Source organism: Miniopterus schreibersii (genome assembly GCF_964146895.1).
Source record: "Miniopterus schreibersii genome assembly, chromosome: 19".
Classification (NCBI taxonomy): Eukaryota; Metazoa; Chordata; class Mammalia; order Chiroptera; family Miniopteridae; genus Miniopterus; species Miniopterus schreibersii.
Genome location: NC_138119.1, coordinates 34943860 through 34959613, shown reverse-complemented (window position 1 = coordinate 34959613; position 15754 = coordinate 34943860). Strand labels below are relative to the sequence as shown.

Here is a 15754-nt window from a genome sequence, read left to right as displayed (position 1 = left end):
AGGTTGAGGTCCTTCTTACAGACATTTAGGGAGGACCTCTGTGTGCTTGCTCAGCCTGGACTAGGGGCCTGCTTATGTTGAACAGGTTGCTCCCATGCCCATGGCCTGGGCTGCAATGGCCTCAGGCAGGGCAGGTTCTCTGGCAAGAATCCTATCTTTTCCTGTCATATGTTACTAGGCTTCCGGTCCCCTCCCACCTTGGGCAGGAAGCTTGAGAGTGGGGTCTATGCATTTAACTGCAGGGTCTCCAGTGGTTTGAGGGAGAGCTGAATGGGAGACCTGGATGCAGCATGATGTTTAGAAGACCAGGAGTGGAGACCAAAGAAAACGGGACGGTCAAATGTCAGATGGGTAGGACACCCTTGGTTTGGTGAGGAAAAGACAATTATTTCCCTCAATTCATTTTTACTGCTGTTTGAACTTCGAAAGGAAGGCAGGGTGGCTTGAAGCACAGCCGGGTAAGAACTAAGCCAGTGGGAAGGGCTGTCATCCCAACTGGGCAAAGCACAGGGTTATGGTCCTGGCTTTACCACTCCATAGCTTTGTGTCCTTGGGAAAGTTATGGCAAGTCTCCAAGCCTCAAATTCCTCATATATGAAACAGAATTTGGATTGGAACGTCCAACTAGGAATCCTTCAAGCTGATGTTGCCCCACCTGCAAGAGTCCAAATGGTTCTGAGAACAAAGGTCAGGATGTGCCCAGCTTTTGCTGAACTCATTCCATCTGCTGGATTTCCCCCATCTTATTTTCAGCTTGGGCAAGCTAAAGATAACTCAGGCATCTAGCCAGACCTTTCCAAGAACCTGCTTCAGCTTGAGCAGTAGGAGGATCAATAATTCCATCAACTACGCCCAGCCAGGCGTGGCTCAGCGATTGAGCGTCGACCTAGGATCCAGGCGATCAGGATTCGATTCCTGCTCAGGGCACATGCCCGGGTTGTGGGCTCGATCAATGACTCTCTCATCATTGATGTTTCTATCTCTCCCTCTCCTTTCCTCTCTCTGAAATCAATAAAGATATATTTTTAAAAAATAATAATTCCATCAACTAGCAAGGAAGGGACAAGCCCTATAGCAGAGTTCAAGGTCACAAGCTAGGACTCAAATCGAGCAGGCCACCAAGAAACTTCTGATTGAGAAAGGAGCTGGTGGGGCAGGTCCTCTCTATCTCTGCTCATATATCATGTCTGGCCAGAGGACAGAGAGAAGAAATGGGATGGAGAGGAATGCTGTAGGTCAGTTACCTAATCTGGCCAGAACAGTGGTAACCCCTTCTCCATTAACCTTTCCCCTAGTGAGGCTCACTTAAAATTTTTTTTTTTTATTGATTGATTTTTAGAGAGAGAGGAAAGGAGAGAGAGAGAGAGAGAGGAGAGAGAAACATTGATTGGTTGCCTCCCATTCCCTCCCCAACCAGGGACTGGACCTGCAGCCTGGGTATGTTCCCTGAACGGGAACTGAACCTGCAGTCTTTTGGCGTACTGGCTGATGCTCCTACCAACTGAGCCACCTGGCCTAGGCGAGGCTCGCTTTTTGCCCTGAAGTTGTTTGGGACTGGAAAGCTGGAAATAATAAATATCTAGCTTCCTCTATCACCTCAGAAAAGCTGTTGCCTTATCCCCAATAGGACTTAATTTGCTATCTTGTATTCTGGAGGGAACGGAGGTTTTCCCTGCAACCCTAATGGGAGTCACTGGGAAGACAACGACCCAACCCTAACTTGGAAGCTAAGTGCAATCACCTTGGGAAACCAGGACTTTGGAGGATGGTATCCAGGGATTTCTCAGACCTCGTCCTGACCAATGCAGAGAGGGGCTATGCCCCCCCGACCTCTGACTCTGGGACTATTCTCCATTCTCAAACCTCCTCTCCTCTAGGATCCTCAGCTGTGGCTGGGTTTCCCAAAACTGGGACCCCTGCCTCCCTGAATCTCCCTCATCCTGCGATTCCATTTCTCTTGGTGTACAATGGACAAAGGGAGAAAATATCCTAGTCTTTCTTGTCTCTAACGTTCTTTGTCACACGCAGGGCAGCACCGATAGTGTTAGAACAGGAGGGAGATTAGTTAGTCCTGTCTTTGCCTTGCTGAAAGGGTGAGGGAAACGAACTCACCTAAGTCAGGGACACTGATCTGGGGTATTTTCTATCTTGGGGAAAATAGATAAAATCCCATTTGGACGTAGAAGCAAACCCTGGCACTCATCCTCCTGTGCTCTGCCATGGCCAGAGTTGCAGCCACCCTGGAGAAGAAAATTCTCTCATCTAAGGTGTTCAAAGTAACTCTTTTAGCTCGTCTTTTCTCAAGCAGATGTGGTAAGGAAACAAAGATGGGCACAGTGGGTGAAAGGGCAGATGCTGGCCAGCCCTTTCCAAAGCCCTCAGCTCCCGTCCCCACGCCTCTCTCCTGGCTCCTAGACTTTCTTTCCTGTCTGACCGCACTTGGCTGCTCGGAGTCCCTCACCTCTCCCTTACTTGGCCTGGCTCTTGTTTTGAGACTTGCTTCTTACTCTGAGCCGCCACCCTAACACCTGTCTGGAAACATCAGGCGCCAGCTTGGGCCAGGTCAGGAGGGATGACTTAGGGCCAGAGAGCGAGCTTGTCTCTCAGGCTCATTCCTATTGCCTTTGAGACTCTTTTCCTCCTCTTGACTCTTTCTCTTTCTCCATGTCTTTCTTTCTGTATCTCTCTTTGCCTCATGTCGTCAGCACTGTGCTGCTGAAATTGGGCTATTCATGGACGGTGTGGTGAGGGGTGTTTGGAGCCACAGAATACACATAGCGCATCTTCCAGAGTCTCAATTTTACTTTTAAGATTTGGTGGGAGATAAATTATTTTTATACCAAAACTACATAAATATATTATATAGTGTAAATGAACTTTTTCACTTTTTAAACCAAAAATACATACTTCAAAGACATTTCTGACTTGTAACAGACTACTTTGGACTGCTCTGGAAGTCTTGGGGAAGATGGTTCACTCTCCCTAATCTTAGAGGTCCTGCAGAGGAAATCATCGAGAAGCTCTGCTTAGAGCAGGGGTGACCACCAGACAGGTGTCGGGCAGGTATAAGGGAGCTGAAGCAGGTGAGTGTAATGCAATAGGGAGTGGTGAGACCTGGCAAGTAAGAGCAAGCCTGGCCCCTTCAGCTCCAGCAGGCTGATACCGTGTGGGTTCAGGATCACCAAATATGACTGCTTTTTAAGAGAAGCCAGAACAGATTTGCGTGAAAGTGTGATTTTGATTTTTAAATGTTTATAACCAATTCAAATTTTTAGAAAGAAGCTGTACAGGTTTCTAAATGTCTGCAAGCTGACTCCACCTATGGGCCCCTGGTTTGCTGCCTCTGACCTCTAACTTTTGCTTTACTTTCCAAAGGAACATGAGGTACAAATCTAGGCTCCCAAGTTCTCAAATTCTATTCTCAAGAGTTGGGGGCAGTGAGGTGCATGCGGTTGCAGGAGAGTTTGGAGCTCTCCTGCTGGACAACTTGGGGAGGTAGAACCACAGAGACGCCTCTGGGTACCACTGGCAGGCTATGCCTTTCTCCAGGGGAGCAAAGGAGGCACTGACCACTGCCCAGCCTCCCTTTCCCTGATCCACACTGATATGGAGCCAACACCTCATGGTCTGGAGCAGAAACCAAAGATTCCTCAGAGCTGGACGGTGAGTCAAGCATGAAAGACCAGGAATAGAGAGAAGTGGGAACACAGGGGACAAAGAAAGGATTAGCTGTGAGTGGACGGATGAAGGACAAAGTCAGAATTTAGGTGAAGTGCCACAGAACCATGTAAGGGAAGCACAGTTCTCATGACCCCGACCCCACTTTCTCCCCAAGCAATTGAAATCCTTCCTCCGTCCGTCTGTCCAGGAGGTTAAAAATATTCAAGCTGGACACCCAGCCAGACATTTCCAAGAACCTGTTTACTAAATATTTGTTTGACTTGGAGAGATAGTGAGCAGCTCCATCACCCAATAAGGAACGAGAGCAGACCTTGCCGGACATCCCAGGACTCAAAGCACGTGGGATTCACAGTCATGCCCCGTGTTCTGCCTTCTCCCGTCTCTGGAGATGACGGATCACTTGGTAGTCAGAAGAGTCCCAGGCTTCAGAATCTGTTCATTCTTTTCTCCCTACACAACAAGCCAGTGCCGCGGACAGCATCAAGGCAGGCGGAAGGTCAGGACGAAACGGACGCCTAAATAGGCCAAACTGGGCCTCGTCAGTGGGCTCATCTCAGCTGGTTTTTGTAAAATCAAACGGATGTAATACCTGTTAATAAGGAGTCTGAGAATTCTTTGTAGCGTCACATTGTATATCTAGCACCCTCTGTTCCTCAGTTTATCACTCCAAGTGGTGGAACGCTTTCTTCTGGAGTTGTATACTAAAAAGTTAAAGTTCAGTTATGTCCAGAAGGTTCCAGAGACCCGAGAAGCACACTGCAAGTATGAGAAAGAAAACGCTCTTTCCCCCGGGGCTATACCATGAGATGCTGAAGGTGTGCAGAGGGCCTGTCCTGGCCTTCGGGTGGGAGGCCCACAGTAGGCGACCTGTCCCATACCACAGTGAACGCCAGGCCGAATCAGCCTCTGTACACGGGCCTCTTCTCAGACTGTTTTCTTCCCCAAACACAGGAAGGGAATGAAGAGGAACAAAGAGAGAATGGCTTGCCTTCTGATAGGTTCCAGAGGTTAGAGAGGAAGAACACTTTTTGGACATGCCCAAGGATATTTTTTCTACTGCTTTTCAGAGAGAGAGAGAGAGAGAAACATTGATGTGAGAGAGACACATCGATTGGTTGCCTCTTGCATACGCCCCGACTGGGCCGGGGATCGAGCCTGCAACCAAGGTACATGCCCTTGGCTGGAATCAAGCCCAGGGCCCTTCAGTCCACCGGCTGATGCTCTAACCACTGAGCCAAACCGGCCAGGGCACCGCCTCTTTTATTTTAGGCAACAAGTACTTTACTTGCTATTGTTCTAACACTTCTCAAATATTTTTAAAATCTTCGCAATAATCTTCTGAGGTAGGTACTGTTATTATCTCCCATTTTACAGGTAAACGAACAGAGAGGTTAAACAAGTTGCCCAAAGTCATACAGCTTAAGTGGTGGAAGTAAGATTTGAATTTAGATAGTTTGGCTCTAGGGTCTATTTCCTTTTCACTACCACACTATACTCCTTCCTTCCTTCCTTCCTTCCTTCCTTGCTTCCTTCCTCTCCCTCCTAATCTTCACCCAAGCATATTTTTTCCATTGCTTTTCAGAGAGAGCGGAAGAGAGAGAGACATCGATGTGAGAGAAACACATCGATTGGTTGCCTTGCACATGCGCCCCGACCTGGGCTGGGCATTGAGCCTGCAACCGAAGTACATGTCCTTGGTCGGAATTGAACCTGGGACCCTTCAGTCCACAGGGCACTGCTCTACCCTCTGAGCCAAACCAGCTAGGGCTCCTGTCTTTCTTTTTGATTCAAACTGGCCTCATCCAGCCCCTTGGCTCACCTGCCTCTTCCTCCGCTTGCTTAATCATTAAGCCCTCAGCTGGGGGCTCTGATGGGGTTCTGATCAGCATCAATTAATCTTAAGAACAAAGCCTTGGGTCTGTTGACCAAACAGTTTTGGTCAAACTGGATATAGCATCTAAGACTCAGTTGAGTTTCATCTCTAGGCCCAGAAAAGACAAAATGATGCCATGGCTGACAGGACCAGGTGATCTGATCAACTACCACTGCCCTGGCACTGACCAACTAGTAGAGGTGACACCCTGAGCAGGACTGTCGGGGAAGGGAGGCTGCAAGGGGTGTTTCCGAGGTGAGATCCCCAGCGTAAAGAAGGCCCGAGGAGCAGACATGGAGAGAACGATTCTCCCTTTGTTCCGTACAGTGCTGGTTATACAGACTATAGCGAGCAGGGCGATAATATTGCATGCGCAGTTGCATTCTGCTGAACCAGCATTACATAAGGTCACCATCATGCAGACCTACAAGCGCCTCCCTGACGCACACCCAACAACGACCCTCCCTTAGTCACCATGATTAATAATTTCCCCCCTATATATTAATGATTTTTCCAGACCCATCCCCTGGAAACCATGGGGAGCCAGGTCTTTGAGCATTAGGTAGCCTGTCCCTGGGCATGGGGCCACTTCCTAAAAATAGTCTGGTAACATGATTTCTCCTTAATAGCAGAGGAAGGCTGATCCTTGAACTTTTTTTAGGCTATAGACATACCTATTGGGCCAGGCACTGAGGCCCTGGATCTGCGGCCATCTCCAAGAGGGAGTTTAATTAAATTAAATTAATTAATTAATTTATTTATTTATTTAAATCCTCACTCGAGGATATGTTTTTATGAGGGGGGTGGGCAGAGAAACATCCATGCGAGAGAGAAATATCAATCGGTTGCCTCCCGAAGGTGCCCCAACCAGGGATCAAAGGCAACCTAGGTATGTGCTCAGAAACAAGCCCACGGCCTTTTAGTGTACGGGGTGACACTCCGACCAACTGAGCCACCTGACCAGGGCCCGAGAGGGGGTTTTTCAGCTTAGCAAATGGGGTGGATGTGAGGTCTAACAGCAAATGGGACAGAAGTTTCCGCTCTCCCGCTCCAGAACTATCGAGTTCGGGGTACTTGGACAGGGACTGGGCCATTGAAGGGTAAGTAAAACAGTTCCTTGTCCACCTTACACATCGTCACTTAGAGGTGGTCCAAGACAGGAACACTAGACAAAGGTCTGTAAGCTGTTGAAAGAACTGGACGAAAGTCACTCCTTCACCCCAGTTCATGCCCTTCAGCTACCATGTGATTGCTTTTTGCTGACCAGCTGCTTGGTCAGGTCCTCTCCCCACAATTTTGCCTCCCAATGCCTCAATCCAAGTTGCTACATCCTTGTGTTTCCAGTCTGTTCAGAGGTACCAAGGTAACCAAGGACCTTTGTTAGGGAAGTAACTGCCCTTTTCCTGCTCATTTTATTTCATTAGCTCTTTTTTTCTTTCTTTCTTTTTTTTTTTTTTTAAATATATCTTTATTGATTTCAGAGAGAGGAAGGGAGAGGGAGAGGGAGAGATAGAAACATCAATGATGAGAGAGTCATTGATCGGCTGCCTCCTGCACGCCCCTGACCAGGAATCGAACCCTGATCGCCTGTATTTTAGGTCGATGCTCAACCTCTGAGCCACGCCCGGCCGGGCGATCTTTTCTTTCTTTAGATAGTTTTCTTCCTGTCTTCTCTCCAATCTTCCTATACCACATTGGACCTGATGAGTATACTATACTAGGAACTACATCTCCTCTAATGGCTGTACATGAAAGTCATAGTGCTTGAAAAACTAAAAGGAACGTGAGAAGAGCATGGGAAAGGCAGACCCCAAACATCTGCCCTCTTAAGTGGAGAAACAGCTGGGCCAGTACCTAGGTAAGTGTATGTAAGTGAACCTACGTACAGAAAATGTTCTGGGGTGAGGTAGAAGTTGTGTGTAGAAGGCAAAAGAAGTCCAGTGGGACCTTTTGTGCTCTAAGGGAGGGGGGAGTTTCCTCTGGGCAACCAGATATTATTGCTTGTTTCCTTCCTCAAATTTTGCTGCACTCTTCAATATGGTAGTCACTAGTCACATGGAGCTTGTCAACATAAGAAACATTCAAACCTGTGAAGAATTTTTGTGAGTTTATTTGAGCCAAACTGTCGAAACGTGCTGGGAAGCAGAATCTCAACGGATTGAGATAAAGCTCCCGAAAATGACAGTTTTGCACCTTGTTTTATACATGACAATAAAAAGAGGAGACGTAAGTGTGTTACATGAAATCCATTGGTGACAGATGAGGGAGGCAGGAGAAAGCAAAGCCAGGAGTCCTCTGGGACTGGATAAAAAGTAAAATGATAGACACGTACTTCTTTTATATAGGTGGGGGCAGGATAGTTAACCGTTAATTAACTCAGTAACAATGAGGGGATTTGTGGCCTCTGCAGAGCAGTGCCTGTGCTTTGAGGAGTCCGGAAAAAGGAAAATTACTTTGACATTCCAATGATATGTTATCGCAGATGCAAAAGACTAATAGACAGGCTCAGTTAAGGTAAAGATTGACATTTGTCGGGGAAGATACTGGCCTAGGACATGACTACCCAGTATAAACTGCTTTAAGTTAAAAAGTTTTAATTTCAGACCATCCTTTATGGTTACTTTAGGTCTCTTGAGTTTGCAAGGCAGCCATGCAGATCTTCCCTGAGCTTGTCAGGTTAGCAGTTGGGCCCCCTTTCCTCCACAAGCTTATTAAATTTAAGTTAAAAAAAAAATCAAAATTCAGTTCTTCAGTCGCAGTAGCCACAGTTCAGAGCTCAATAGCCAAATGTGACTAGTGGCTACCATATTAGCACAAATATAGAACATTTCATCATCACAGACAGTTCTATTGGACAGTGCTCAATTCGAGGTCCGAGGGTAACAGGAGGGGATGCGTATGTTCTGGCTCTTCCAGGATCAAATCTCTAGCAGCCCTGGGCATGTTATCTACTCTCTCAGTCAATCCCTTCTCAGGTCGGGTACAGTAGCCAGGTTGTGTACACAAACAGCAGGGCTCGTCCCTTCGTGCTGTGCTCAGGCATGCTCCCGTTCTTGCTCCACCTCTCCAGTCCCTGGAAAACCAGCTGCAGAAAAAACTTTTCCATTAACTTTGACCTAGTTTCCTGGTCACAGATCTGAAAGAGGGAGGAGCCACTGAATTCTTGAATAGGTAAGAAAAGGCGGAGGCAGGGGTGAGAGTAAAGGAGTTGCCACGGCAATAGCAAGCCAGCGATGTTGACACCTTGCCAGCAAAGAACAAAAGAGCTAGTGATAATGAAAGACAGACACAAACAAAGACAGAAGTGGAAAAGAATCCTTCCAATTTCACTTTCTGTTCGGTTCACATTGATTTTATGAATTCCTAGGACTCTTGAGGTTTGGAGTTAGTATGTGGAAGTCCACAGAAAAGCCAAACCCCAAATAAAGGCCAGGACTAGTTCTGTCTACAAAGGTTTAAATGAGCCAGAAATCAGAAGTACATTAACTCCTGCCATTTCAGGCTTTCTCATCCTAGTCATGCCTTCAGGAATAGTAACAATCATTTCAGTTAGAGGTGGAATTATGTGGTGTCAGTCTATGGTTATTAGCCTGCAAGGAAGGAATAGGAACTGCTGAAGCACACGTATCCTAAGGGATGAGGCTGTGGTTGAATACTCAGCAAACATTTACTGAATTGCGATTATATGCTTGGATAGGTACTGTGGTACAAGCTGCAGAGATACAAAATGGGAGCAGCCTTCCAAGAATTTAAGCCCTCCCCGGTGGTTAGAGCACTGACCCAATGTTGCAGGTTAGATCCCAGGTCAGGGCACATTCAAGAATCAACCAATGAGCCCTGGCCGGTGTGGCTCAGTTGGTTGGGCATCATTTCATGCACCAAAAGGTGGCTGGTTTGATTCCCGTCAGGGCACATGTCTGGATCCCTGGTAGGGGGCGCGCAGGAGGCAGCTGATCAATGCTTCTCTCTCACATCGATGTTTCTAAAATCAATTAAAAAAAAGACATTTATAAAAAACCACACCATTCTCTTAAAAAAAAAGTCAGCCGATGAGTGCATAGATAAGTGGAACAACAAATTGATGTTTCTCCCTTACCCTCTCTAAAAATCAATTTAAAAAATAATACTCGTAACTTTAAATCTTTAAGGCCTGAATTACTGTCTTACTGTCTTAAACCGGGTTTACACGGGGGAGAAACCATGATGAGGCCAAATGATAAAATACAGAACAGTAAGCCTCTTCTATGGAAATCCCCTCACAAACCTCATTTCCTTTTCAAGAGCTCATAAAAACAAAAACTCATGCACTCCAAAACTGAAGGAATTTAGTAATGATTAGCTCTAAATGTAGAAAACAAATGTGTATTTGTACCATTTGTTCTATATTTGTGCTAATATGGTAGCCACTAGCCACACATGGCTATTGAGCTCTGAAATATGGCTACTGTGACTGAAGAACAGAATTTTTAACTTAATTTAAATCATTTAGTAATAATTAGCTCTAAGTGTATAAATGTATTAGCTTACAAATGTGTAAGACCTTTGATGGGACCTAGTTATTACTGCGTTACGCCAGATTAAAGTACATTCTACCCAAAGACCACCTTAGAGCTTCTTTCCTTTAATTCACATAAGAAACTCTCCATAGTCCAGACCACCAGATCCCAGCTTGTTCCTTACTAAACTGGAAAAAGACTAAATATAGCTCAAATATCTTTCCTCTTCTCTTCTCCAAACCCCCACTCTATATTCATTAGGGTCAATGGGTAATACTCCTTACAAGGTTTTCAAGAATGGATCGTGAAGTAGGGGAAACACTCCTTTAGGCACACTTAAACACTGTTTTAAATTTATTTTTCTATTTATTTATTTGAGACATTGATTTGTTGTTCCACTCATTTATGCATTAATTGGTTGAAGCCTGTACATGCCCTCACTGGGGATTGAACCCACAACCATGGTGCATCAGGACCCGGCCAGGTCAAGGCAAACTTTCTACTAATGTCTTCAATACCAGCTCACAGACAAGAAAAGTTTTTGCCATTAAAAAACCTTTATTTTTTATTTTTATTTTTTACAAAGAATACCCCCCACTTGGGGTGAAAATATATCTGGTTAAGTACAAAATATAGTTTTTTTTAAAATCATACAAAAAGATACACAACTTAAAAAAAAATGAAACCACTTTTAGTCCACATACTTTCTCAGAAAAGGGTGGAGCTCAGTGTTCTGACACAGGACAGGGTACAAAGCGCTAAAGGCTGCAGTGAGAGGGGCTGTTAACATCCCCCATATCCTAACACTGGGCAGGAAGGGGAGCCCTGGGGTCTTTTGTGAAGACCTGCCATCTAGTTTCTCATGGCTATGTCTGGAGGCTCTGATCAGTGCTAGGGCATCCTGATCTCGTTTCTCCTTGGGTTTAGAGAAGTCACAGTGGGCAAAGGCTGATAGCAGCAACCCTTCTAATACAATTAGTGTCAGAATTACAGAATTCTGTACACTGGGACAAAGTCTCAAAAGTAATGAGCAACACTTTTTATTTTGTCCTTGTGCTTACCCCTAGAGACATAGTAGACCAATTTTAGCTTACATTTTGAGCTAGAAAAAAATGACAGGAACTAAAGTGCTAAAAAACATCACCTCAGAATGAATTCCAAGGAGTCACATGAAAAGAAAAACACTTTCTCCCACATGAAGATGTTTGCAACAGAACACAGTGCAATAGGCTCTAAAAATGCCTTATAAGACCGCTTTATGCCAGGTTAAAGTACATTCTAAGCAAAGACAATCTTCTTCCCTTTAATTCACATAAGAAGCTCTCCAAAGTCCAGACCAAATCAGCTCTGGAGAGTTTTCTTTTTCTATAAATTTACAAAGGGCAAAGATGACTTTAAGAGCCCCCTTTTCCCAAAGTTACGGACATGATTTTTTTCCTTTTCATTTTCCCAGTTTGCTAAATTGGCTCTGTTCCACACGGTACAGAAGTTCAAGATCTGACATCATTATAACAATCAATATTCCACTCCACAGAATCTTGGGATGACCACGCCAGGAGGCCATTTCTACCCCTTATTCAAAACTACTGAATATGCCTCAATTTTCAAGATCTCAGAAAATGGGATGGGCGTAAGTTTTTCTAGTGTGTTTTTAAACCCATCTAGCAAACACCCCATTATCACAACATCTTGGCTGGCGGAGGATGAGTGTGCACCCTTTAAGGCCCAGGAGACTGCCCGCTGGTCACCTCCTACACTGGGGAGTCAAGAGGCTGGGGTGGACCCAACCCCCACTGTCGAGACCGTTGAGTCTGCAAGAGAGTCCAGGAAGAGGTGGGAAGAAACAAGTAGATACAGCTGCTTCTTTCCTTCCACATGCTCACTGCACATTGTTGTTGAGGATGCAGGGATCCACCTGGGAAGAAGAAAGAAAACACCATTTTAGTTTGGGTAAGAACTAAAAGAAAACTCCACTTTAGGAATTCCTCCAACTCAATTTCCTATAGAAGGCTTGGAACAAATATAGCGGTGAAGTGACAATTCTTACCTCAGTGTAAGTAGGTGGTGGCATGAACTTGAACTCAGGAGCATACATAAAAATAGGGCTGTCTTGAGAGCCATCTGTGTCATCTAGCAGAGGAGTGGTGGGGCTCTCCAATCGGTGATCTTCAGGAATGATATCCATATAGCAAGGAGGAGCTAGACAGAGAAAGAATAGGGATGAGAACCCGGCAAAGAAATTGCCCGACATTCACAATTTCACAAACCCGAGCAGGCCAAAGGATAAGACGAGACATTAGGTCTGGCTCACCTTCTGGGGTATCAGGGATGTTCAGATCTACCCAACTCATCTCGGAGCTAGCCATGCTGGACGTCCGGCTGTTCAGACCTGACTTGCTGCCAATGACCAGGGGCAGGTCAAGAATGACTTTCTTGGAACCAGGGACGCTAACATAGATCTACAAAGGAAGTTAGCAGTTTGTTAGACTAGAGGCCTGGAGAAAATCCCACTGCTGTTCTGACAGATGAACAATTTCTCTCTCCAGCCCCACCCACTCACCAGAAGGAAATATTCAACTCGAAGGATGTTGCAGCCCAGGATAGAAGGCCTTATCTTCTGCACCCGAAGGCTCTTGCCACGCCATGATGCACAGGTTCCTGAGATAATATGATTGCCTCTAACAGATGACAACTTCTGCGTCAGCACCTTGGTTTGGCCATTGGCAAGGTAAGTGTGGCGGGCTACGATGGCAGCTTTGGGAACCACAATTCGGGAACATGTATTCTCAAAGTCAGCATGGATGGAGATCTCATCGCCTAGCAATAAGATGAAAATGATGCTAAGTACAATTAATGACTTTTTTCTGTCCCTGCCCTGCCCTCACCCCCAAATCCAGTTTCTATTTTGTCAGTCTGCCGTTTTTTAAGGACTAGGCTTTTACCTTCACAAAATCCTTTTCTGTCAATTCGGGCCGAGACGGAGACCTGCCCATCAGGAATGAACATGCAGGAAACTTTCTTCTCCTTTTTAGCAGACACTGGTGCCTGTGTAGGAGGAGGAGGGTGGGTTATTGACTTTAGAGAGGAAGAGAAAAACCTCAATTGATTGGTTGCCTCCCCTGTACACTCCCTGACCGGGGATTGAACCTGCAACCTGGGTACATGCCCTGACTGGGAACAGAACCCAAGACACTTTGGTGCACAGGGTGACGCTGCAACCGAGCCACACCGGCCAGGGATCTCCGCTTCTCTTCACTTTCCACTCCTTATCTAGAGTAGGCAGCTTTCCCTCCCACCTTGGTAACTTAGGACTTGATTCCTGAAGTGCTTCAATCTCATGCCCAAGGCATGTGACTTATCATCCCTGAGACCCAAGAGAAGAGAATCTTAAAATGAACCTCACCATTAAATCAGGGGTATTGATATCCACTAGGTCCATCACTTCAAAGTTTTTCCTTGTCTCTTGCGTTGGCTGGCTGGGGCGATCAAGAAAAGCCTTTACCCAGTAGTCTACACACCCGTATTTTCCTTTGAAGGATGTTCCCAGAGGTCTGTGTCAAGAAAAAGGAAACATTTAAAAATACTCTCCAAGATCAAATAAGCAGAAGATTTTTTGAGAAACAGAAAAGTCCAAAGATGCATTTAACTGATACCTACCCCTGAGGAAGCTCAAAGCCGAACTTGTACTCATATTTGTTTCCAGGTCTCATGATAACCATCTCATTCTCACCTGCAGGGAGAGAAATTCGAGTAGACATTAGGTTTATTGTTACACTTAAAATGCATCTGTGAGATAAGAGAATTCTTGGGCAGCATGCAAGATCTACTGTAGTGCCCCCATTTTCAGCCCTTATGTTCTTTTTTTTAAGTCTTTACTATTATAAGTATTACAGATGTTCCCCTTCCCCCCACAATGACCCCCTTCACCCAGGTCCCACCTTTCCCTTATGTTCTTGAGAAATTCTATGCATTTGGGGGGGCAAAAACTTGCAAAGCCTTGCAAAGTTTAACATTAGGCTGCTATCATCTCAAAGCAAAAACAAGCAGAGTAACTTATGCCTGCAAAAAGTTTTTTTAAATAGCTAAGGCAAAATCCCACAGGGATCACCTTCAGAACAGGGCACCATAAGACATTGGACAAAATCGACTTTTGCGGGGGTGAGGGGTGTTGCAAATTATAAAAAGCATAGGGATGCAACACCAAATTCAAACCGCTCAACCACAGCAAGTTAGAATATTTAGGATAGGCTCCATTTATTCGTGTTGATACTGTTCTCAAATCAGCTCTCACTGCCCCGTAAAGAACTGGGCCCTCACCTGTGGGCTGGTCCTCCAGGAGAAGCGTGTCCTCGTAGCGCAGGTACTCCAGGGTCTGCTTGCACTGCTGCGACCCCTGCATCCACAGCACCTTGGCCACGCCGCACGCCAGGACCCGCACGGCCTTGACGCGGGTGACCTCGCACACCTCCACCACCACCCGGCCGGCCACCTTCTCCCCGCTGCCGTACACCTTTTCAGGGTCGTTAAAGACCACCTCAAAAGACTTGACTTTCTTGAACATCACCATGATTAGGCTGGGTTGGCTGAAGAGTTAGAAGTCGGGGCGGGAGGGTGAACAGAACGCTAAATCCACGGACACTCTGGAATTGAAGATTATTTCCCTCTTCAACTCTGGACAGTTGAAAAGATGTCAAAACAATGTAAGCTCTAGGGGATGCCAAGGAATTTCAAGAGAAAAACAAGCTCTCCGTTTTCCTCCAACAGCTGGAGGGTCTCTGCAGGGCTGTGCGTTGGCGCCCGGGAAGGAGAGGAGAGTGCCGGCCGGGAGCCGGAAACTGCCTTATATACCAGCGGGGCAGGCTCGGCCGGGCGGGCGCGCGCCCCGAGGCCGCGTGCTGCCCTCGTGCACAGCCCTCCCATTGGCTGCCCGGCCCTTGTTTACCAGGCGCCTGGCCAATCAGCGAGGCCGCGGCGGAGCGTGGACACGGTGTGCTCGTGGCGGGGAAAATGGTTGCGGTGCGCCGCGGCCTCGCGGGAGGAGGGGGCGGGGGGGCTGCGGGCGGCCTCCCTCGGCCGCGCGCGATGACCTCGCTGACCCCGAAATGCATCGGGGGCCGGGGGCCGCCGGAGGCCGGTGCGGTCGCCTGCGGGCTGGGAGCGCGTTTGCAGGTGAAGGAAAATGTGCGTGGGGGGAGCGCCTCGCCTCGCCTCGCCTCGCCCGGGCAGCCCGTTTAGAGCGGCGCCCGGGGGCTCCCAGCGCGCAAACCGCGTGGAAACGACCCCGGGGCGCCGAGCAGGCGGGAGGGGCCGGGGACCCGCGGCGTCCGCGTTACCGGTCGGGAAGCCCTCCTTTGTCTTCCTCGCGCCCCGCCTTTCTTTCAAAGAACAAAACCAAAAAAGCCGCGGGTGAGGCAGGGAGAACGTGTCCCTAGTGTCAAACCTCTCCGAGCCGCCCCGGGAAAGCGGGTGCGAGTGAGGGGCGCGTCGCCCCCCGCCCCCGCCCCGCCCCGGCGCTCGGCCCGCGCCGTTCTTCCCCGTCCCCTGCGGTCTGCTCTCGGGGACGGAAATGGTAAGGGCGTGTTCACATCCTGTTGTTTGTCCCCTCGGCTCTGCTACCTCTCGGGTTGGGGAGCACTGTGTGTCCCCGCGGCCACCTGGCGACCTCGCCGCTAGGTGTGTGCTTTGGCGCGGACTCTCCCTTCCA

General features: G+C 47.4%; 1 protein-coding gene across 1 annotated transcript; it reads right to left on the bottom strand.

Moving 5' to 3' along the window:
* Positions 1-10564: 10564 nt before the first annotated feature.
* TXNIP (thioredoxin interacting protein) lies at positions 10565-14867 on the bottom strand. The gene is made up of 8 exons (XM_081120690.1): positions 14368-14867; positions 13708-13780; positions 13454-13601; positions 12993-13095; positions 12611-12867; positions 12362-12509; positions 12098-12249; positions 10565-11965 (listed from the first exon to the last, which is right to left on the bottom strand). Exons 1-8 carry the CDS (start codon positions 14615-14617, stop codon positions 11930-11932), a joined length of 1167 nt encoding a protein of 388 aa, XP_080976816.1. The 5' UTR covers positions 14618-14867; the 3' UTR covers positions 10565-11929.
* Positions 14868-15754: the final 887 nt, after the last annotated feature.

Excerpts from the sequence above, each read along its gene's own strand:
- TXNIP (XM_081120690.1), bottom strand. The coding sequence starts at position 14,617 with ATGGTGATGTTCAAGAAAGTCAAGTCTTTTGAGGTGGTCTTTAACGAC. Across the intron at positions 13,781-14,367 it reads CCTGGAGGACCAGCCCACAG|GTGAGAATGAGATGGTTATC; the intron begins GTGAGGGCCCAG and ends CTCTCCCTGCAG. Across the intron at positions 12,868-12,992 it reads CAGAAAAGGATTTTGTGAAG|GCGATGAGATCTCCATCCAT; the intron begins GTAAAAGCCTAG and ends TCTTATTGCTAG.